The sequence below is a fragment of the Quercus lobata genome, chromosome 1 (genome assembly GCF_001633185.2).
Source record: "Quercus lobata isolate SW786 chromosome 1, ValleyOak3.0 Primary Assembly, whole genome shotgun sequence".
NCBI lineage: Eukaryota > Viridiplantae > Streptophyta > Magnoliopsida > Fagales > Fagaceae > Quercus > Quercus lobata.
The window spans coordinates 25,813,269-25,836,574 of NC_044904.1; the positions used below are offsets into that span (position 1 = coordinate 25,813,269).

At 36.0% G+C, this 23,306-nt stretch overlaps 1 protein-coding gene across 2 annotated transcripts; it reads right to left on the reverse strand.

Moving 5' to 3' along the window:
• Window positions 1-270: 270 nt before the first annotated feature.
• Window positions 271-17,426, reverse strand: LOC115984915 (E3 ubiquitin-protein ligase listerin). Of its 2 annotated transcripts, XR_004090560.1 has the most exons (17): window positions 17,285-17,393; window positions 17,062-17,179; window positions 16,870-16,932; window positions 16,492-16,569; window positions 15,905-15,996; window positions 15,145-15,247; window positions 13,675-13,827; window positions 11,243-11,901; window positions 10,560-11,052; window positions 9,253-9,782; window positions 8,049-8,787; window positions 6,535-7,234; window positions 4,504-5,546; window positions 3,892-4,350; window positions 3,214-3,444; window positions 2,343-2,840; window positions 271-502 (listed from the first exon to the last, which is right to left on the reverse strand). XR_004090560.1 is itself a non-coding variant. In XM_031107900.1 (16 exons), the coding sequence occupies exons 1-16, from the start codon at window positions 17,338-17,340 to the stop codon at window positions 2,613-2,615; spliced, it is 5,745 nt and encodes a 1,914-aa protein (XP_030963760.1). In that variant the 5' UTR covers window positions 17,341-17,426; the 3' UTR covers window positions 1,921-2,612. The 2 variants fall into 2 exon arrangements, 1 of the variants encoding a protein (XP_030963760.1); XM_031107900.1 differs by lacking the exon at window positions 271-502 and having other exon boundaries at window positions 1,921-2,840; window positions 17,285-17,426.
• Window positions 17,427-23,306: the final 5,880 nt, after the last annotated feature.

The window sequence follows — 23,306 nt, forward strand, 5'->3', positions numbered from 1 at the left end:
TTTTAAATTTACAAAAAAAAAAAAAAAAAAAACATATAAACTGTGTGGATTGATCCCAATTACAATATATAAAACTAATTAAGATTAAAGAAGAAGAAAAAAAACAATTTTGTAGCCATGCAACCAGAAGAGTAAAAAAGAAAAGGGTGACTTTAAGGTATCAGAATCTTAAAATAGAAGATGTGATGTAAAAGTATTGTAAAACGATGTGTTAAAATAAATAAAATAAGTTTTAATGTGTTAAAATGACATTTGGCATGGTACGACTAATGCCAATGCTCTCACTACATGGCAACTCAAATGATTTTCCATATGTATTTGTAATAGTGATACACAACTTAATTGCCACATACTGCTTGTTTAAATGATTTAATGAATTATATGATTTAAAATAAATGAATGGTCTTCTAAATCAGCATAGAATTGATTAGTTCTAAAGCAACACATAATAGATTAGAGGAGATTTCTCTATCTAGAGCCTTGATAACCGTGGATCATCAATCTGCAAAACATAACAGATAAGATTAGAACTAACCAAACATATGATGTATCAAATTAGTGGCAGCCATCCAGCAAACATAGAAGAAGGGAAACCTGATGTTCCAATCAAATTTGCTTAAGCATACATGAAATTTTACGCTCTATTTATTTTGAAGTAAAATATTTTCATTTTCAAGTGTTTGGCAAGAGTTTGATGTAACCTAAACATTTGAAAATGCAAACATAAACCAGCCACCACTAACCATTGCAAAGCCAACACCCCAAACCCAACCAACACAATTATTGTCATCCACCAACCACTCCATACCCAGCCACCACCAACCATTGCAAAGCCAGCAGCCACCAACCATCACAAATCCAACCACTACTCTCACCGTCATCTATGATCTACCTACCCACCATAATCCCATCCAATCGGCCACCATCATCCATTTACCCACTGTTATCCCATCTAATCGGCCATTGTCATCAACAACCCAAACATCCCAAACCAACGAAACAAACCCAAATACTGTCATCAGATCTCTATTTTAGCGAGAAAAAAAAAAAAAAAATTCTCCATTGCAACACCTCCTTTGACTGCCGCTACCAGATCATGCCGAAAAGCTACCTTGACCACCACCAACATCACACCTCTCAAGAAGCCTCTTTGTGACTTTCTTTGTCTGTTCAAGATGGGTAAGAGAGAATGGCAAGAGCCCCAACAAACCTGAGAGTGATGAGCTCCTTGGTGGCTCTGGTTTGTGGGGAAGAGAGAACTTGAGAGTGGAAGGGAGAGTTATCACCGGCGATGGACAGTGCCAGCAAAAGCTGAAGCCGGCCAATAGTGCCTTAGACCTTGGAGCGGGATTGGTGGGAGAGGGGACTAGAGGTGGCTGGGTTTTTTTTGGGAGAGAGAGCTGATTTGGGATAGTTTGAGCATAAAGTAACTATGGGAGTAAAAAAGAGTTATAAGTATCAAGGTACGAAAGAGTGAGCAAATGTAAAATGTTATACCAAAATTTTGTGTAAAATATTTTACATAAGTGTTATACCAAAATTTTGTGTAAAATATTTTACATAAATTTGCTTACGTTGATTTGCTTGACAGAAAATATTTTACTACAAAACAAACACTGTAAAATTGGAAAATATTTTCCTGAAAATATTTTACATCGAAACAAATGAAATGTTAGTCTGTTGGAAAAATTCCTACATTAACCTCCTCCCTCTTTTCCCCATTTTCAGAATCCATTGTTTTCCCTTTTTCTCTATTGGAGAATGGGGAAGGGCTTATCCAGACTAATCAGTATAATGATGTTTGGGCACATGAAGGGTACCAGCAAGCCAATGGTCAGTCCTGATTGAAAGCTATTCTGGAGGGTGTTATGAGCATTAGCAACGTTAACATTCAAATGAACTTTTAGCTGCAGAAAATCATTATAAAACAAACAAGATTGCATATCACTATGTTTCAACCCTTTCAACATTACTGAGATTCTAAAAGGGAAACAAAATTGGGACTTCATAAACTAGATCTATTTACATATATAATGTACCCAAAATTCTGGGTATATTTCTCTGCATATGTGCATGAGCTAATAACCAACATTCAAAACCTAAATAGAAGTATGTAGTTACTTGGAGACAACGTTCAACTTCATTAGAACTCATTGAGGGTTGAGAACATTTTCAAAAAGATTTTACGATTTTGATTTGGCCGCAGTGTAATGCATCTCATCTATGATCTCAAAGGAAGCTTTAGCTACCAGCACCGAACAAAACAAAAGGCATGATCATTAATTCTTGGATCACAAGAATATTGGACTCAGAGAGAAAGAGAGAGAGAGAGAGGAGCTTACAAATTTTTCCTCTACACCTATGCTGTCCCTTTCATCCACTAAACGAGTCTGGGGTTTGCAAAGAGCAAAGGACTATAAAAAACACTGCCCAGAATAGGAGTATTGGCTTATGCATTTGAGTTATTTTGCAGAAGAAATTAACAGCTATGTTCTCTGGATGTATGCTTCTACTCTTCAATTATACCATCAACCACTTCTTTTGGCTAAATGATATACGGTGCAATCAAACAAGAAAAATTCATTGAGACTGATTCCAGGTTGATCACTAGGTCAGAATGGAGACTGGCACAGGGGGCAAGATGATTTGTGAGAAGTTGAGAACCACTTATAGAGACAGGCTGAATGGAACTTGTGCTTGCAAGTCTTGCAAGCAAGGCGAGGAAGGCTGTGGTTGGCAGTGTGGATGACACTGTAACAGATAGGACACTCCTCGACACCTTCAAATTCTTTGTCAAAGTTGTTCTTCCAAATTCTGATAGCTTCTGCTAAAGCTCCATTCTGCATCATAGAAACAAAGTACATTATCTTCATTGTCAATGCACTAATCCTAATCATAACATGATTAGCCTCACAGCCATCCAATTGAATGGAACTCTAGTTTATCTATCTGTGGCCTGCCCACCACCCCCCCGCGCAAACTCTCTTTTTTCCCCTCCATGGAAAACTGCTAATTGTATTTTATTTACAGGCAACACTGCTTGCATCTGATTAAGCTACTCAAGTTCAACTTCTGCTGCTACATCCAGGTATAGTCCCATGAGCAAATCATGTTCACCAATGGACGATTTCACATCTCGGACCCTATCAGTTGAGGAAGAGAAAAGAAACAAACAAAAATAATGAAAGGTGAACTAATATGCATAACAAATACCTGACTACGGACAAATGACATCATAGACATTAACCACTTTCTCTGCTTCACTTCACTGATTCCTAGGCTCCTCGTACAATCAACATCCACAGGGCGTAATGGGTAAGATGCAGGAAGACGAATGACTAGATCCATTCCTGTTTCATCCTTTGTATAGGTTGCAACAACCTCATTTGCTGATTTACTTACACTAACTGAAAAATTCTCATCAGCAAATTCGGCTTTCTTAATCTGCATTGGAAAAGCAACAATGTCAGTATTACAGTGGTTCTCAAATAATTAATGATCAATGGAAAGAGTTATTTTAATACCAGAGAGTATCTATTATAAATAACCAAATCAAGGTGGTGCCTAATCATAAAATAATAAATAGGGATCAAGTCTAAAAACAATGACAATCACATTTATTAAGAGACGTTAAATGATCACTTGTCACCATGTCCAGCATAAAAATCCAACCGAAGTGAAAAGATCTACTTAAAAATTAGTGCTTTGTCATTTCCAGAAAGAATTAATTTCCACACAACTGATAATAATAGATTCTGGAGGGCATTCAAGAGCTAATAAATTTATATCTTGAGGCATAGAAAAAAGTTCAATTTCAGATTTTAAAGTGAGCTTATCACACAAACATTTTATTTCCCTATAAACAATAAATGCACCTTAAACCATGCACACCTGGGATAATTCGTTTGCAATGAGAGCAGGACTGCACCATGCTCTTGTAAAAGATTCAATTACAGTTGATGTAGAACGGTCACGTAAATCGGTAAACCACCCTCGAACAAAAGCAGGAAGAACACAAAGCATCAAACCAAATATTGCTCCAGCAAGCGAAGCTATTTTCACTTCTTCAAGAGGCCAAAGAGATTCCACTGAGAACAACAATGAACCAGTTTTAATGGCACGTGTGGCTGCACTCGCAACTTCTGCTATCTCAGGAGGAAGCTCTGTGTCTTTCTTCTTCAGACTATGTGCCATGAACAGTTCTACAGGGATATGCTGGAAAAGGCAAACTAGAATCACTGAATTTGCAGAATCTTGTATATACTGGACCAATCTCTCCCTTGCAGATGATGAAGATGGTAACGACCATAAATGTGATAGTAACAAGGACCAAGCAAGGAAGATATTTACCTGAAAAATTGATTAACATATCAGGATATTACTGAAATCATCAAATTTTTATATCAATCATATGAATAATGAAATTGATACAAGTGTGAAAAAGAAGAAAAGAAAACAGAGCAGAGCAGAGTGGATTAAATTTAATGTATAAAGCAAATTTACCCGTTGTGGTGCCACCAAATCCATTTCAAGAACCTCATAAGGTAACTTCACAATCATGCAAGATATTTCCTCCCTCAAATGGATTCTTTGTTCTGATGACAAATCCAAACGGCTTGGATCCTGGTCACTTGTAGTATCACCAACCAGGTAAGATGCAGTATCTTCTCCAATGATGGCTAAATGTGACACAGGTTCAGTTGAAAGCATAAAATAAGCGGCCAACTGCAACGAATGAACTTGTCTGGAGGAAAAAAGGATGGCATACAAAGAGCTAAAGGGCCCTTTGCTTAGCCCCCAAAATTCAACTGACTTTACTGCTCTTTCTCGAACATGTGTCGAAGAATTAACAACACTTGAAGCTATTAACTCCCAGAAGTAGGGATGTTCAAGTCGAAAAGATGCTACAATAGATGCAGCCTCATGACAACAGGAACTTGCAATAGCCTCAGCAATTCCAGTGCAAAAAAATATGCGAAGAATACCTTCTAGAATCCGATCTTTGATGGGATCCCATCTTTCTGTTCTCAAGGGATTTACATTATTTGCATCTTCTGCTTGTTGGAGTATAAGAGGCCCAGAAAACAGAGAAAATGATAGGAGGGCATTTGTAGCAATATCTATAGGAAACGAATCTGAAACCATAACAATTTGCTTGAGGTTTTGACAAATAATTTCCAAATTATCAGAAGTAGACATGCTAGTGATAGCATCATTCACACTTTCAGCAACTTCCTCCATCAATACAACTGCTGATTGAATCCAACGCCTTATATTTGACAACAAAAACTCCCAATCTTCTTCATTAAATTCCTTCCAGCAATAACCAAGTGAAATAACTAATAGCTTTGATAGCAACATCTGCACCACTGGCAGCTGATTAGCTGCAGCAGTTACACCAGCAACATGTCTCTGCTTTCGAAATAATTCAAGCAAGAGTGTTCTCTCAATAGCGCTTATGTTTCTCTCTGGCTTCAATGCTTGTATACCTCCCATTGTACTTAAAGGGTAACAAGATATAACCAACCAAAACCATTCTTCCATATCTACAAGAGACATAACATGGTAGCATTAACAACAAAATACTATGCATCATTAAAATAAACTGTTTGTGAAACCACCAATGGGCCTTCATTGCATGCAGAACATGACTGATGTGGGCCTTGTCACTTGGGACATGTTTGGTAAACTGTAATAGGCACGATAATGTAATAGTTATTCCTATAGTTTAGCTATTCTTTAGTTTAATTATGTTTTTACTATAAGGAATAGTCATTCTTTATGAATAACTATTCTTCAAAATAAGAAATAAATATTTCTTCTTAAAAGGGTTGTATTAACTATTCCTTAGTAAATGCAATAGTTTCAAAATTTAATATATTTCCAAATAAACAAACTTTCCATATATATCTAATAATTATAAAAATAAAAAATCATAAAAAATAACATATATGTCTCTTAAATTTTAAAAATAACAAATTTTAAGGAGATATAATTGTATGAGTAAACCGTTTCCTAAAATAAATCTTAAGTTTTATTCTAATGTTATAACTCTCAACCAAACTTATGAATAGGTTTAGTTATTACATTACATCACATTTTATTCCTAATAATAAAGATTACAATTCATGTCGTAATCTCCATTTAGTATACCAAACGTACCCTTGATAGTCCCAAGTAGGATATTGACGTAACTAGAAACATCAAATGGACTAACCAATGAGCTCTAGCTCAAATGGCACATTCTCCATGTAAAAGCAAGTGGAAGGTGAGGTCATGGGTTTAAGACCCATAGGGTGTACCAACTCTCTATTTTATCGATCTGTACACCCCCCCCCCCCACAAACCCCCTTCTCCCTCTTCCAAAAAAAGAAAAAGAAAAATTAAAGAGAGAATCTGTGATGTTTGTATTGAGTTATGTTTAGGTTCTTGAGTGGGTCCTGTACTCCATGCATGCAATCAATAGAGTCAATAAATATTGTGAAACACATAATAATAGCTTATTGTAATTGATGGAAAAAAAAATGCATTTACCTTCTCCTGTTTGCCATAAAATCAAAGGTGGGAACAATAGAAGTCTTTGGAGCCAGCCTTCAATAGCTTCCTGCATATGATTTTTGTCTAAAGAATCAAGATTAGCATCTCTACCAGTTTCACCAGATGCAATGCTTCTTCTACATAATGATCGTACAAGAATATTCACAAGAGGAGGAAGAATTCTCAAACAGTTTCTGTTTATTGCTTCGCCAATAAAAAGCTTATTTACAAGCAATTCAAACACTATCATAGCTTTCTCTATTTCCCATATATCATCTTTGACCAAAGTAAAAAGAAAAGATACAAGAGCTCTCAAGAAGGGTTCTTCAATAACCTTGACTTCATCATCTGAAGCAGGCCACACAACAGACAAACTATGTGCGCTTCTTCCTCCATAAACAAGAGCACCATCAAGTAATATATTGAAAATGGAATCCAAGAAGATTTCCTGGAAACAATAAGTTCTACTTTTGGCATATGAACTCAGCAAAGGCAAGAAACAAGCTACAGCACTGCCTCCCGGCCATTTCCATGTGCACAATATTTCAGCAGCAAGCCAGGCTCGAGCAGTATCCTCTTCATTGGCTGCTTCCTCAGGTGGAGAAGGATCATGTTTAACAAAACCAATGATTGTGTCTATACCAATTTCCAGGATTAGTTTGTTGATGAAAGAAACAAACTTGTTACTCCTAGAGGCCTGCATTTGGCATATATTTGCAATTTGTAAGTCATACAGATCTTATGTCTGATTGCAAAACTGCGCACACAATTTATACAAGTAAAAACATGAATTTTAATAAAATCAATTATACTCTTTTTTTCGTGGGTATAGGGTCTGGTATAAGGACTATTGTGTTAAGTATAACTTAAAATGATATCAGATTGACCATTGCTTGGTCATGTGTCACAGCAGACAAAGGCCTGCAGGAAAGGCCTATTTTTGACGAGATCATAGTTCATAAGATTTGAATATGTACTAAATGGGATGGTGTTAAGTTCTTGCTTTTAGCAACAGCAGAAGCAGCATCAGTGCAAGTGGTCATAACTAATAACTCAAGGAATAACAAGAGTCATAAAATTATATCCATGCTAGAGGCATCTACGGAAGTTCCAATGCCTGTCTGTCCTGAGATGGAATTTACATAGGCCATAGAGTTCATACATTGGGATTCACTTAAAACTTCTAAAGAACTAGGATCTACACTTCTTAGTTTAGAATAAAAATAGAGAGAATATCAAAGAAACAGCAGATGCAGTAACCAGTAGCAGACACAACAAATAAGTATCATGCTAACAATGCGAACTGCAGACCTTAGTTGGGGGTGGTAGAGATTAATGCAATAGTACTAAGCATGCTACCATGCTCCAAATCGACAAGACAAGGAATCAAAGCAAAAGATTATTATAGAGGAATTCTCAAGAATAACTTGGCAATGCCAAAAAAATTAATATGAAGCAATCAACAACAAATATCAAGAGAGCAGAAAAAGTAATCCAAAAGGCCCACTCACATGAATATCAAAGGTTGCATTCTCAACATCCAACGCAGCTATTCCCTTTGAGGTGTTAAAATCTGGACTAGTCCACAATGGCCAAGTATCATCCTTGCTCAGAAGCTGATCCATGAGATTTTGTTCCTCATCTTGATATTCACAAAGACGTTGAAGAATTTCAATCATCCACAGGCAGCACAAAGATGTGATTTTATCGGCATTTAGTCTATCTTCATTGAAAACAGCAGAACGAATAGACTGAGTCAAGATAATTCCTATTCTCATCCTATGGTTTATGCTGAGGCTTTTCCAGAAGTGATTACTTATCTTACAATGAAACGCATGCACTGATTCACCAAAATCCAACCTAGCCTTAATTCTTTTCCTGGATTCGTCATCAATTGCATCTCCTATTGCTGTTCCTATGCTAAACTCCCAGTCAGTAATAAATGTTGCAGCTAAAATACCTGTAACTAGTCCATTTTCCTCACCAAGCGTCTTCAAGCAAAAGAAGCTACCATCAAGTACTTCAAGAGCAAACAGAGCCATCTCACACACGTTCAAAGAGCTTTCCAATTCCATCCCAAAATTCTTTACCCCAGCAGCTAACAGAGAACCTGCATCCCTAACCCAAGTCAAAGAGGACTCCAGAACAAAACTGAGTAACTTTCTGAAAACCTCCTCAAATATCAAGATCAATGTGTTTCTGGACACAAAAGTAGTTTCATCGCCTTCTTTCGAACCACCAAGAACAGCACTGCAGATAACGCAGATAAAGGTCACAATATGCAGTAATCAGCAGCAAACGTAATCAATTTTTACTTTTTCTAGTTTTAAATTACTGTTTATCCCAAAAGTTTAAGCAATTAGAAAATGGTGAATCTAATCAATTTTAACTTTTTCTAGTGTTAAATTACCGATTATTCTAACACTCCCCCTCACATGTGAGCCAACATTGGTGCAGTATGTGCAAGTAAAAGAGTTGCCCCAATAATATGGAAAACTCAAAATGAATGAACTACCCCCAAGGTAGAGACAATACATCATGTTATGGAAATGATGCTTTACAAACGGTATATACATGATTGTTGATTCATTTTGTATCATGTTTATGATGAAAGTCTAGTATCAATTTGATTATCTACACTCTTGGGCCATGACGTCAGTTCCTGACTCAAAGTAATACATAATGGAAATACATCATGATGAAAGTGTCACATACCACACAAACCGAGCATCAGAAGTTCTGAAGGGAGGAAGTGAATTTGCCACATAAACAGAAGCCAGTTCCAAATGCTCATGATGCCAATGATCTGGATTGGCACCTTTCCGAGTACCAAAATCTTCCCCCACTTTCCTCCTCTCAATTTCATCTCTTGCTTTCTCTAATAGCACTGCCAATATTGCTATATGATTGGAGTCTCGGTACCCATTCATAGTTTCAGAATGCTCCAGGTTAGTTGCATATGTTATAACACTACCCCACTGCTCAGAGAAATATTCATCATCAAGCAAGGCAAGCAACAGATCAAGTCGAGCACTGGTAGAGCAATTTTCTCCATACAAACACCAAGGAACAAAAATGTCCCTGAACATCTGCATAAATTGCTCTTCCTTTAATTGCCCATCACTGCCATCTGACAGACAACTAGAGGAAGGACCTTTCTTGTGAATAAAAAGTTCTTTGAGTATCTTGCGTGGTCCAAATACAGAAACAGCAACTGATAGAAGTCTCACACTCACTGGTGAGTCCTGACATAGAGAAGAAGAAAAAGACTAGTGAATAACTAAGTAAGAGAATATAAAAAAACATATCAAGGATTCAAACAAGAATACTCAATCAATCACTAATTGAACTCCTTTAAAAGAAAGACAACTTTCTAGTAATTAATGGATATTTAATAATAATAAGCCTCATAGAAATTAATTTTTTGCACATCATGTATTCTTCTTTAACCATAGCTCCTTGCACATCACGTAGAATAGCTCAAACTATAGTATATACAAAGATTTACAAAAGAACATTCTCAACGCCTTCTTGACATAAATGGAATTCCTCCTTTATACTTCTTAAAACCTTTATAAAGTAGAAATTATACAGACTAAAATGCAACGTCACTATGCTCATAAACACAAGTTTCTATTAGTTCACGACTCAAGGTTTTATTCTCTTTTTATTTTTATTTTTTTCCTCTATTCATGGCCTGGTGGGCCAACTGAGTATTACATGGACCATTCTGAGGCAGACACCAGGAAAATGCCCCTTCCTGGCTCCCACTAGTTAAAGATGGCCAAAGGATTAAAGTCTCTAAAGCATGACTGGTACCATGTCCGATGACAGGTTCTTATTTGGCACAATGAAACATAGCATAGAAGCATACAAGCCAATGAATGTACATTTTCAGGTTCATGAGTGTCAAAAGTGTACAAAAGTGAGATATTCTACATAAAAAAAAAAAAAAAATTGAAAAAAAAAAACAGTATATAAAATCTTACACCATCTGAAGAGTTTGCACAGTAGTAACTTACTTGTGATCGTATTAATGGGAAAGACTTTGCCAACATTGGTCCCACTATATCAACCAAAGGCCAATTTTCACCTCTATGAATTCCATGTTGCTCCAGTAATAAGATAAAATGAATGATGCGTTCTACACTCTCAGTAGCTCTTTCTAAGCTCTCTGTTTGCTGTAGCATACCTAGGCAATTTTCCTGAAATTCTGTACTGAAAGCAGCGAGCAGATCATGTTCCAGTAAACTTATGCCTGAAAGAATTTCAATAATAAATTTTCCCAAGTCTTTCAGATAGCTCGTTGGATAATTAACATTCAATGTTTCCACTGTCTTCTTATTAGAAGCTAAACCACTGTTGTCAGATGAATCTGCAGATATTCCAGAGAAGACTCTATCTTGGTTTTTCACACTGACAAAAAACATGTAGTCTTGCCACAAAAGCTTTACGAGGATGTTGTCAATAAGAGTGACTCGAAAATGATGGATGGACTCCAATCCCTCACAGAATCTGCCATCAAACAGAGGATGAAAATCACAAAATCAGGGATAACTTAAAAAAAGAATAAACGTGAAAGCAAAACAAAACCATAAAAACAATAAAAATAAACTTGAGCTCCATGATAAACAAGCAACTAAATCAGAAAAATATAGGATGTCATTTAAAAATTTCCAAATTAAAAAGTAAAAAGGACTCCAACCTTGATGCATTATGTAATCCCCAAATAAGACATTCTTTAAATGCCTGGAAGAATGCTAGTCTATCAGCATTTGAGGAATGGGAAGGATTCCTTCCTGCCCAGAGGTTCTGGAAAAAGTCAAGAATAAAATTCTCTCCTGCAATTGCTTTAGGTGGCAAAGTGTCTAAGAAAAGAACCAAAGCTGGGTAAGAAATCTGCTGAGATCCAAAGCACCCATTTCTAAGAAAATGCCAAAACCGATTGAGTATATTTTTCTGAATATTCAAGGAAGTCCAACTGTTGGGGAATCTTTTAGAGAATAGTAACACTGCATCCCACATTGATGAATGACAAGAAGGATCCTTCTCCTGGAAAGCCCCAAGTATCGTGCTAGCAAGAGTTTTTAAATTTCCTTCATTTATAACCTGAGGAACGTTTTTTATGAAACTCCTTAATACTGAAAAAGTAGCCGACCGAATAGCAGGGCTTTGAGACTTTAAAAGGTCCACAAAATATTTGTGAACAGTGAACAACTTTTCGGCAAAAGAAATAGCAGTTGCCCTGGCCTTTGAAGCGTGTTTTGATTCAGCAGGTAAGCTATCAAAATCATGTCTTTCTAATTGCATAGAGACCAATACATCAAGTAGTGTTGCAAGTGCCAATAATGATGAAGATATCACCTGCAGTTCAAGAAAATAGAAGAAAACAGGATTTTAAAAAAGCTTTTTGAACCAAGGAGAAGTCTCCCGTAAATGGAGTATGATTATAGGGTAATTCCCACTTCCCAGGCTAGGACTTCTGATCACTGGCTATACCATTAACATGGATAATCTTTTTTTCTTTTCTTTTTTTTAAAAAAAATTTATTACTTTATAGATTGACCAAATTACACCTGCCTACATCTGCTCTAGAATTTTCATATTTCTCTAGCATCAATTTTCTCTCAACCTCCTTGCCTCCAAATAGAAATTTCCTAAACAATATACTACCAAATAGGCTACACTCCGACCAAGAATTAGCAAAGCTTCATATAAAACTCTGTTATCAATCACACTAATCAATGAAGCATCGGTCATCCAAATCAACCCAACCAAGCCCTTGATTGAAGAAAAATCATATAATCTACACATTCTACAGCCCCAACTGGAAGTGACAACTAGATGAATTCTTTTGGTTAAATATCCACATTTCCAAACGAGGTGACCAAATCAGAAATCCACAATTGGGTCTTGATGCTCAAAGTGGTTACCCAATCAGAAATCCCTAAAAGAAATGGAACTTCTAGAGTTCAAAGCAAAGAATGCAGTATAATCCAGAAAATATGTTTGAATATGGTTAAAGAATTGGGATTGTAATTGTTGGCGATAGACAATTTGTTGTTGGCTGATGAAGTACAAACGTTTTTTTTTTTTTGACTGAAGTAAAAATGGTTTTGATTCAGCCTCATGGTCCATAATTTTTCACTTCCAGACCACAAGCTTTAACTCATTTGGAACTTTCTGCAATATGCTTTTTGACCAATCAAATATGTGCTTACATATATAAATTTTATCTTCTGATCAGCAGCATGCCTTTTGTGCAGTGAAGAATCCATGTTTTTTTTTTTTTTTTTTTTTCACTAAGTAATAAAGGAACCGTGGTTCAAATGGATAGAATCACCTCATAATTTGGGCCCATTTAAAAGCTAAAAGATCTCCAGATATTGACATTCAGAGACATGCTTGATTAAGCAAGCGTGAGAGAGTCAATTAAGACACCATGGAGAGGAGTGGATAGGTGCATATCCTCCCACTCCACCAGTTCACCAGTAATGGTAGACCAATAGACTAGCACTCTTGCTGACAAAAATCCATGTCACCAATGGTTATAGCTTTCTCAATCTGATCATCCCAAAAAATTTTAAGAAAGTAAAAACAATATCAACGTATTTAGGTCATTAGAGTATTTCTTAAGGCTTGGATTGTGCCATCAAATTTCTATAAGTATAATGACAAAAGAAACTTAAGTTTATGCAATGTATAAATCTCAAGGGAGGCAGGAGTCAAATTTTTTTTTTTATATAAATGAAGCCCATGTAACTATGATAAAACACAGGGAAGTTGGAGTACTTCGTTTTTTTCTTTTTTTTCCTTTTGTTTGATCTGGGGGTGGTGTGTGTGTGTGTGTGTGTGTGTGTTGGTGGTGTATTGGGGGGGTGGGGAGGGGGGGGGGGGTTGGGGGAAGGGGGGTGTGGGGGAGAAGGGGGGTGGGGGAATGGGAAGGAGGGGGGTGTTTGTTACCAAAAAAAGAGTAGGAAGAGAAAAATTTAGGACATGTTGGAGGCTGAGAGAGAGGGAACATATTATTCTTCCTCTTTTTTCTATATTAGGCATCATATTATCTCCCACTCTCCTAGTTTTCACTCTTGCAATGAAGTAATAACAGATCTAGCTTTTGCTCAATCAAATGCTTACCTGCTGATGCATCTCTTTCAATTCATCCAAAGCTACTGCTTTATCAGACATATTTTCTGGTGTGAGCTTTAGATTTTCCTCCAGATACATAAATATCTCATTTGTGCATAAAATCAAAGCATCTAATCTCTTCTCCTGTGCTGGAAAGGCCACCTGATGTCACAATAGAACGGTAAGATTAAACTAAAACCGAAATCAGAATATAAATTGCCCATCAAATTGAACAATGGACCAGAATACAAATGCATAGACAAGCTGCTTAAGAGGGTTATTTGATAGGAATGAACCTTCAAAAGAAAAAATACATACTTTAAAATTCATGGAAGTAAAGTTTATGAAAATTTTGGCAATTGTGTGTGTGTGGGGGGGAGAGATGGGGGGGGGGGGGGAATAGTTGGACATATTTAAATGTACCATTGTCTGTAAAAATAAGCTAATATATAAAAATTTCTCATTAACATAACAAATTTTTAAAAGATTAAGCTCTGACCACAACGACTCTTCTAAGCATACTCTGAATTTATATTTCATTTCATTGACAACCATCAACATCATTAACACTTAGCCATATGTTGAAAAAAATAATTCTTAAAAATTTCAAGACAAATTACTCAAGGTTGAGTTACTAATGAGCACTAGCTCAAAAGAATGGGCAGAGGATGAAGTTGTGGATCCAAAATCCACTGGTTGCATGTACCAATAAAAAATACTCAAAGTTGAGTTGAAATTGGAAGGCACTTCGGCCCTACATGGGAACTATTAGTTTAAGCCAGCAGGCCCAAACTACTAGTGAGCCAATTATTTTTGACATCCCTGCCTAATATAACTACCAAATAATTCCAACCAACAAAATTGAGAAATCAAACACCCAATTTTCTTTGTTTGTTCTTTTTCTTTTTCTTTTTTTTGGGTTGGGGGGGGGGGGGGGGGGAGTAAATAACTAATTAAAGAAGCACAAAGGGGTGCAACCCATGTACACAGGAAGTATACTAGAGATAATTTTTTTAAGTAGAACCACTTATTTTGAGGAAATTCCTAACATGCAAGGAAATATATTGCCACAATCCCTCATTGCTGAAGGACACTAACAATTTGCTTTAGCAATTTCGCCCAAGCCAAGAATGAATATATAACTGCATAATCTGGAAGGAAAGACAGAATGGACAATGAATATGCACTTACTAATGGAGAAAGTTTCCCCTTTGATTGTTGTCTAGCATATCCTTAAGAGTTTCTTTCGATGAACTTATTTTAATAGGTTTATTTTGTTTAAAAAAAAGTTCTGTAAAAATATAATTGTACCTAGAAAAAGTGAGGCTTTAGAAAGCAGTATAGTATATCAATAGGTGGTGAACAAAAGCTGGCATTTCAAGCTAAAACAAACAGATCCTAAAGGTAGCAGAAGTCTTTCCTAATTGCTATATTAAATAATTGAAAGAGAGAGAATCTAATACAACGTCATCAGCAAACCTGTAATGACCGTTTTGCGGCTTGAGAAACTTCAAAAACAGGATCAAATTGAGAAAACCACCATGGTCCCATCAAAGACTTCAGATGTGGAGCTAAATCTCTCCTGAGAAACAAAAACAATAGTTACACAAGAAAGATTTCAGTACCCTTTGGCAAAACTAGGGTTACAACATGCTAATAAAAAATATGGAAAAGTATGCAGAAATTAAATCTATTAAATGTAAACTTGAACATGCTATCACTGTATGTAGATATTTACAGAATTCCAAAACATAAAAATTCAGAAATTTGAGACAAGATATCCTTGCTTAAAACAATATAATGTCTTATTAACTTGCCACAATAATTATATCAAAGTACCATCAGCATTCAAAAAAAGTGATAAGGAGATATCCATTCTTGTTACAGATTGTATTAAAAACAAATTAGCAACAATATGACCTAAAGCACCACAAAGAAGTGGATGTAATTAGCACCAAAAATTTTTTTTTTTCTTTGGTCTTTTGCCTCCACTATGAATTAAGAAATGGTAATGTACTCTTTTCAAAACACAATCTTCACCTCAGAAGCTTAAACATGGTCAAAAGCAACCAATATGGTATCTCAAGAAATAGTAATTTAAAAATAAAATAAACTAAAAAGAAATGGGATCAATGATATCAACAATGATTCTCCCTCATTAACTTCTCAGATTTCTAAACAGTGCATCACAAAAAGCGGAAACCAAAAGTCATGAGTCTGTATCAAGATAGGTTCAAACCCAACGGCAATGACAAGATTAGTCATGGTGTCATGAGTGGCTCGCCGAACCTCCCTATTATAGTCCTGCAACAGCCTCTTGTATTCAAATGCCTACAAAAGAAAATGCAAGCTACTTGAGTTTAAACCAAACTGAAAATTGACAAAAGTACCAAACTAGATAAATATTAACCGGGCATAATGCATAACAAAGTACAATAACCTAGACCCTTGTGGCTTAGTGGCATCGCTTCTTTAGTATGATTCCTACTTAGCCTATGTTTACTAAAAGACCTTAAAACCCATTTATTTTCAGTGACCACAAATAATACTCCAATAATTTCACCCGTATAATTGCCACTTAAATGGGTCAATAGGCATACCAATGAATCAATGCTAAAATAGCTCACTCAATGTAGTATGAGCATTGATTAATGAGAAAACCATATTAACAAGTAACCACAATTTATTTTAAGAGATCGTAAAAAGAAGAGCATATATTCATTACTAAGTGTGGAAAAGGGGTGCAAATAGAGTGTGCACTATAACTTATACACCCTGCATACATTGACCGACATCTATATGTAGGAGAGAGACAAAAAAATATACCCATTGTGGAATAATAGGTACTATATCCTTCCCGGACTTCTGCTTGAGCAGCACAGATAGAGATGCCAAAGCTTTAAGCTGCAGAAGAAGCAAAAGCCAATGAGTTCTCATTACTTAACACACCACCAAAAAATCACATATAAATTTAAACAACTGCAAACAACAAAAGATTACAGCACTCAGTAGTGGTACTAATAGAAGTAGTTATTATATATTTCAACAGGCACTGCAACTTGCAAGAAGTAGTAATTGACCTTTTTTTTTAAAAAAAATAATTAATCAAAGAAACAATCTTCTTAAAAGTCTATTAACAACACCATATACTTGAATCTTGATAGAATCGAAAAATTCTTCGAATAGGTAAAGTGATAATTTTACCTTGGTAGTAGAATCCTTCCTCCCAAGCCTCTTCAAGTGTTGTGCCACTTCACCGTCTATATCCTAAAAACACCATAATTCACAATCAATGATTTAGCATTAAAAAAGATGGTGCCTTTAAGGCCAATTCTTTTAGGTCATTCAATTGTTTTGAGAAAAATTGAAGCTTGATAAAAGGAAAGAAATACATACAAGAAAGGGCGCAGAGTCTTCGGTGGCGAGAGAAGAAGAATCGAGACGAGAGCTACCAACATAGCCACCGAATCCCACAGTGGCCGTAGAACCCGTCGGCAAAAGCGAAGCAGCCAAACTGAACGATAAACAAATAAACAAAGTTTCATATCTTGACATTAGAAATCAAAAATTATGATAATGAATCATTGTTTGTATAAAAGAAGGAAAGGGAAAATTGTACCTGCTGCTTGAAGGTCTTGCCTTGCCTTTACCTCCTTCTCCTTTCTTCCTCCCCATTCTGTATCTCTCTAGTTACAGAGAGAGAAAGAGAGTTTTTTTTTTTTTTTTTTTGTTGGTTAGAGTTTTTTTTTTTCAGACAAGAGCTCAGGTTGAAGTCCAAAGTTGGGAACCCCTAAAAATATATCTGCGCTCGTTTTTTTTTTTTTTTTTCCTTGAACATGGGGCTTTCCCCTGTTACTTTTACCCAGGCCAGTAACAACATGGAAACTGTAGAAGTATCGGGTAAATGTTACGTAACATTTATCTTTTATGTATTAGGTCTGACTCTCACACTCCCACCATCTATTTGCTCCTATTTCTTTATTCATTCTTAGTCTAGTTTTCCTTCTTCACTTTGGAGTAATTATTTAGTGCAATGGAGATATAATTAATGTGAAATCTCTCACATAATAGTGTGCCTTATTAATCAAATTTATGATGAGATCCATTACAATGGCACTATTTTTTTTTTTTAATAAACGTCAATGTTATTAATCAAGAAGGAAAAACACGACAGTCTACCTTACAAGCGTCCAAGAGGACAACTGGTAGATTGTGATTATTGAAACAAAACGATTGAACAGAGTTAATGGAGAGCTTTGTAGCGGCATGAGCAACTGCATTACAATCTCTCTTAACCCAAATAAAAAGACTAGAAGTAAACAATTCCTTGAGAACAAGGATATTGATAATAATACTACTAATGACCTAATCAGGATGGCAAAGTGGGGAGGAGAGGGAGTTGAAACAAGTCTTGGAATCTCCTTCGATAATTATCTGGTCCCACCTTTCATCTTTAGCAATCTATGCAACTCACAAGATGGTGGATGCTTCGGCTTGGAGCGTGGGGCAAAACTAGTGGTTCTTAGCCCAAACCTTCATATGAGGGGAAGCACACATTTATTATGCTCCTGAAATATTAAATAATTACGCCTTCACTTTCAAACAGAGAACAAAAAAAAAAGTTCCCTAATCAAGCTACATGACCAATTTTATTCAACAAAATATAAAAGATCTAGCCAATTTTGAACTCAATCATAGGCAAAAACAAATTCTCAATGGTCATTTATGTGATTAAGTGTTGTATATATAAGTATATACAAAGTATGTAGTAATATACTATGTTTGAAAGTTAGAGAATTTTGAATTAAGATTTGTTGATACCCATTTTCTCAAATCCATACCCAAAAGCCCATGAGGAAGAAAGCCCAATAAGAAGACTAAAGATCCACCAAGAAGACTAAAAAGCAAGAAAGGTCCAAAGAAAGAAATGTAAGGGAAAGCGATCCGCAACAGAATGCAAATCTGCAGTAGAAAACAAATCTGCAGCAGAATACAGATCTGCCGCAAAATACAGTTCTTCAGCAAAATGGCTTCGACAAATTAAGGCAAATTGGGCCTAAGACCCTTTTGATCTAGTGAACATTATTTAGCCCACAAAGGCCCAAATCCTTTTGTATAAAAGGATAGGTGTGAAAACTAATATGAAAAAGTACAACGAAAAGAAACAAGGAACAGCAAGAAGTGTCAACAGCAGGATTTGCGTGAAGGAAAGAAAAGTCAAATCAAAGGAAATGACAAACATAGCAGGAAACACATGAAGAAATAAGACAGGGACACACAATAGAACAAAACAAATCTAATCTACTACGGTAGAAACGGTATGGGAACAAAAGAAGACAAAAACAGAAGATAGTGGAGCAAGTACACAAGGGCCAGAGCACCACCAACTTGTACCTAGTCAATACAAGGGAGGTGGGCCCATGGTCAAGGGGATTCAGAGGGTGTAGTTTAGTGGTGGGGGAAAAATGGTCTATATTTGATTTCTAGCCGTGACTTCTTTTGGGAATATACCCAACTGGGATGGTATTTTACCCAAAAGAGGTAGTAAATGATTAGGACCATCTGATGCATGCCATAGAGGTAGGTGGCAAGGTAGCCTAATCTTTGTCCATTTGAACCTAGAGGTAGAGTTATATAGCAAAAACAAACAAGAGATAATTTTGTCATGAAATAAGTAGTGGTGCAGCAAATGTATTTTGAGTAGAGGTAGTGGCCAGGCAACCAACGGGTTGGTGGGCAGTCCTAAAAGAATGTCCACAACAAGCCAAAAACAGTTAGTGAAGCCCTAGGGGTAAAAGGGAGAAATCTCATTGAATTAATTCACTATAAAAGGAAGAGGTAGGTATAGATGTAAGGGGGGAGGAAGCACCTAAGGGAAGGAACCTATAGTAAGTGGGGAGGAAGCACCTAAAGGGAGGAACCCATAGTAAGAGAGTGAGAAGCACCTAAGGGGGGAACCCATGGTAAGAAAGTAGTAAGCACCTAAGGGAGGCACTTAGAGAGAGAGAGGCACCTAGAAAGGGGGAGCCAAGAAAAGGAAAGACCAAAAGGGGAACAAGCCACGGCAAGCGAGTAGTAAAAAACTAAGAGTAAAAAGAACGAAGAGAAAGAAATAAAGAAAGAAAGAAAGAAAGTAGTAAAAAGAAGAGAGAAAACACAATAGGAATAGGGACATGCATTAATAGACTATCTTTTCCCTCCCTCTTAGCAAACCCACTCTTTGAAGTCCCCTAAAAGTAGTAGTCAGTAGGCATTTAAGCCTATTTTCCAAAATGCACAACTTTGATGGCAAAAGCCCATTACAAGGTTGTTCAAGTTGGGATTTGGGTTCCTTCTTGGTTTACTTATTCTATGGAAAGATTCAATATTTGATTTCGATTGCAAATATATTTGATTTCACTCGTTAGAACTTATATCTGCTATATTTATTCATTTTGTTGTAACACATTTTTATCATGTTTGCTGCATCTGTTGTCCTGCTGTGGTATCTTTACTTATTGTACTAGTTATTCTGCTGTAGCATCTTTTTATTATATTTACCGTGTTAGCTATTATACTAGCTAAACATTTTCTGGTGAAACTTTCTTATTTCTTTGTTATTACGTGTTTTACTTTTGACACGAACTAATCATTATCCTGCTATAAGTATATATACATATACTTTGTGTCTCATGTTCTATAAAATATATTTTATATATGTATATGTGAATACGTATAAGTACATATACGCATATATGTATGTATATATTTGAGAATATGCTAATCCATGTAAACTAACATTTACTTGATGGGTATTTTCTTTGAGTTTTAGATTTGTTTATGTGCAAGAAGTAGAAAAGTATTTCTACAGTAAAAAATGAAGAATAGTCATTCACATTGCAGAAAAGTGCAAAAAGCTTTACTGCACATCAGGTAGCTTTACCGCGCAGCAGAAGGGTTTACTGCACAGCAGAAAGTTTTACTGTGCAGCAGAAGGTTTTATTGCATAGCAAAAAGTTTTACTGCATAGCAGAAAAGTCGGTCTTATGGCAGAAACTAGAGAAAAGTTCCTTCTACAGCAGAAGCAAAGGATAAGCCCACTTTGCAGCATCTTGCCTTGAACTTGAACTCAACGTTTGCGCACAAACTAGCAATGGAAGAATGGTACTTTAGAGCCCATTCTGTGGAGTGCCAGACCCAACTTCCTTCTTTGAAAAAGCCTAGACTAAGCGATGTCCAATAAAATCAAGACGCATGTCTAAGGTACAAGAAACATAAAAAGAATCATCGACATTTTTGGCGACTTCACTGGGGAGTTGGGATCAAGATGGGGTGAATGAAATATTTTTCCTCCGTAAACATGTTTCCAACTCCTTACCAAAGTGAGATGCAGATATCTTTAAACCTTCCAAACTATACCCTTAAGGAAGTTTCTAACCTTTTAATACATTTTGAGAGACATGGCTAGTTTTGATATTTGGCTCTAATTGGCGTACCTCAATGATTCATGATATCATGATTTACTAAAATCATTATGCTTCAAGAAATATCACCTAAATCTAATAGGACCATTTTATGGAGCTGCCCACCCTTGGTTGAATAAGGGAAAGCCTAAACAATAATTATTTTGTATCAATAATGATTTAGAGAATCTCGCCAGTTATTGGAGTTTAGCCTGCTACTTACACAAATTGAGTTTAATATAGGAAATAAAACAATATAAAACAAAATTTTGTTGAAAAAGAAATGTTATCGTATATCAAGACTAGATGAATTAATTATCTAGTTTAATTTGTGCTACAACACAGGAAAGTATCCAAAACGTCACAGCAGTACCATAGCAGAATTCTATGGCGGAATATCATGGCAACATTCTAGCAAAATAGTGTTACAGAATTCTATGGTAAAATATTGCAACAACATTACAGCAAGATAGTACTGTAGCAGAATTCTGTGGCAAAATGCAGCAACGTTACAGCAGGACAGTACCATAGCAGAATTCTGTGGCAGAACAAGGCAATATTAAAACAGAGCGATATTGTGAGCAAAATACTATGGTAGAATATTGCAGCAGAATGTTGTGGTAAAATACCACAATACCATAGTAGAGGTCAATGGCATTGCATCAAAACGCGGTAGCAAAATATTACTACAACACCTAAGAGTTCTACAACAGAAATATCATGAGAACTCTACGATAAAAGGCTTTTACAATACTTGGTCCTATCCTTTAAATGCCACTTGTTCTCCTTGTCATGCATGTGAGACGTGTCAAGCCACTTATTCAAACATGCAACTCTCCTTAAAGCTTTCTAAGCCACTTATCACATTTTTGCTCTCATTTCTTTTAAGGAAATACTAGAATGTAGAATGTAGAAGTGCAGAATGTTCATCTGTAGAATATTTTGTAGCAGAAAATCTCATAAGCTAGAATGTAGATTATTTACAATGGAATCTGCTAAATTCCAAAATGTTCATTAGCAGAATATTTCGCAGTAGAATCCCAAAAATGCAGAATGTTCATTGGCAGAATGATTCACAGCAAAATCTCAGGAATGCAGAATGTTCATTAGCAAAATATTTCGCAGCAGAATCCCAGAATTGCAAAATGTTCATCGGTAGAATATTTCATAGCCATATCCTAGATTTGCAGAATGTTCATCGGTAGAATATTTCGTAGCAAAAAGTTTTAGAAGACAAAGTGCTGATCGTTCGACAAATTGTTCACAGTAGAATCTACTAAATTTCAAAAATGCAGAATGCTCATCTGTAGAATATTTCGTAGCAGAAAGTTTCAGAAGCTAAAGTGTAGATATCTCAACAAACTGTTCACAGTAGAATATTCTACAGCAGAATTTTGTATTGAATTCCAGCAAGTCTTTTCACAGAATATCCTACCGCAAAATTCAGTATTGAATTCTTGAACTTTCTAAGTGCAATCACAAATCCAACTCGATTTTCTTCTACAACAAAAGTGATCATTCCCCCATTAAGAATTCATGGGAACACCAATAGTGTGAAGGTGTGTAAAAGGCTCGTGGATGATTCTGCTATAGCAAGAAATTCGAGTCTAGATCTTATTCAACAAATTTGAGACTTGTTCTCAAAGCAAGAAAGGTGCATACAAAGCCTTTCATGTTCACTTTTGCTAAATTAATCTCTTGCTACTACATCAACAAATATATCAATATCAATGAAGGGAGGGGGGAGAAGTAATCATTTTGGCGATATCAAAACATCCACTTTCAGCCAAAGAATACATTGAAGACATGTGATAGGGTGGTGAAATGTCCAAATTAAATCTTGACCTTGGAATGAGGCCATTCACTCAGCTCATGTGTACTCTCCATAAAGAAGCCCAAATCTACAAGTAGTTTGCAAACTACTCTTTGTCCATTATCGAGTCTAGAAGCCGATTCAAAAACCTTAAAGAGTTAGGAAGTTTTCTTTGAAGCACCTCAGAGGATTTATGCCTAGAGTAGCATCAGTGATCATGATCTTTATGATATTTCTAAGAAAGAATGTATTAGATCACTTGTACTACAAACTACACAAACTCCACCATCACTTATCAAGCCATAAAGCTCATTAATGCCCATGTCTCATCCTAGAAGAACTTTGCAATAGTGACAAACACAAAGCCCCTTTTTTTGGCTTATGTA

Bases quoted from the DNA above. Each gene is read 5' to 3' on its own strand.
- LOC115984915 (XM_031107900.1), bottom strand. From the start codon at position 17,340: ATGGGGAGGAAGAAAGGAGAAGGAGGTAAAGGCAAGGCAAGACCTTCA. The intron at 15,997-16,491 runs GTATATTTTTTT...TTTCTTTTGTAG, and splicing joins TACCTATTATTCCACAATGG to GCATTTGAATACAAGAGGCT. The intron at 15,248-15,904 runs GTTTGAACCTAT...TTTGTTTCTCAG, and splicing joins AATCTTGTCATTGCCGTTGG to GAGAGATTTAGCTCCACATC.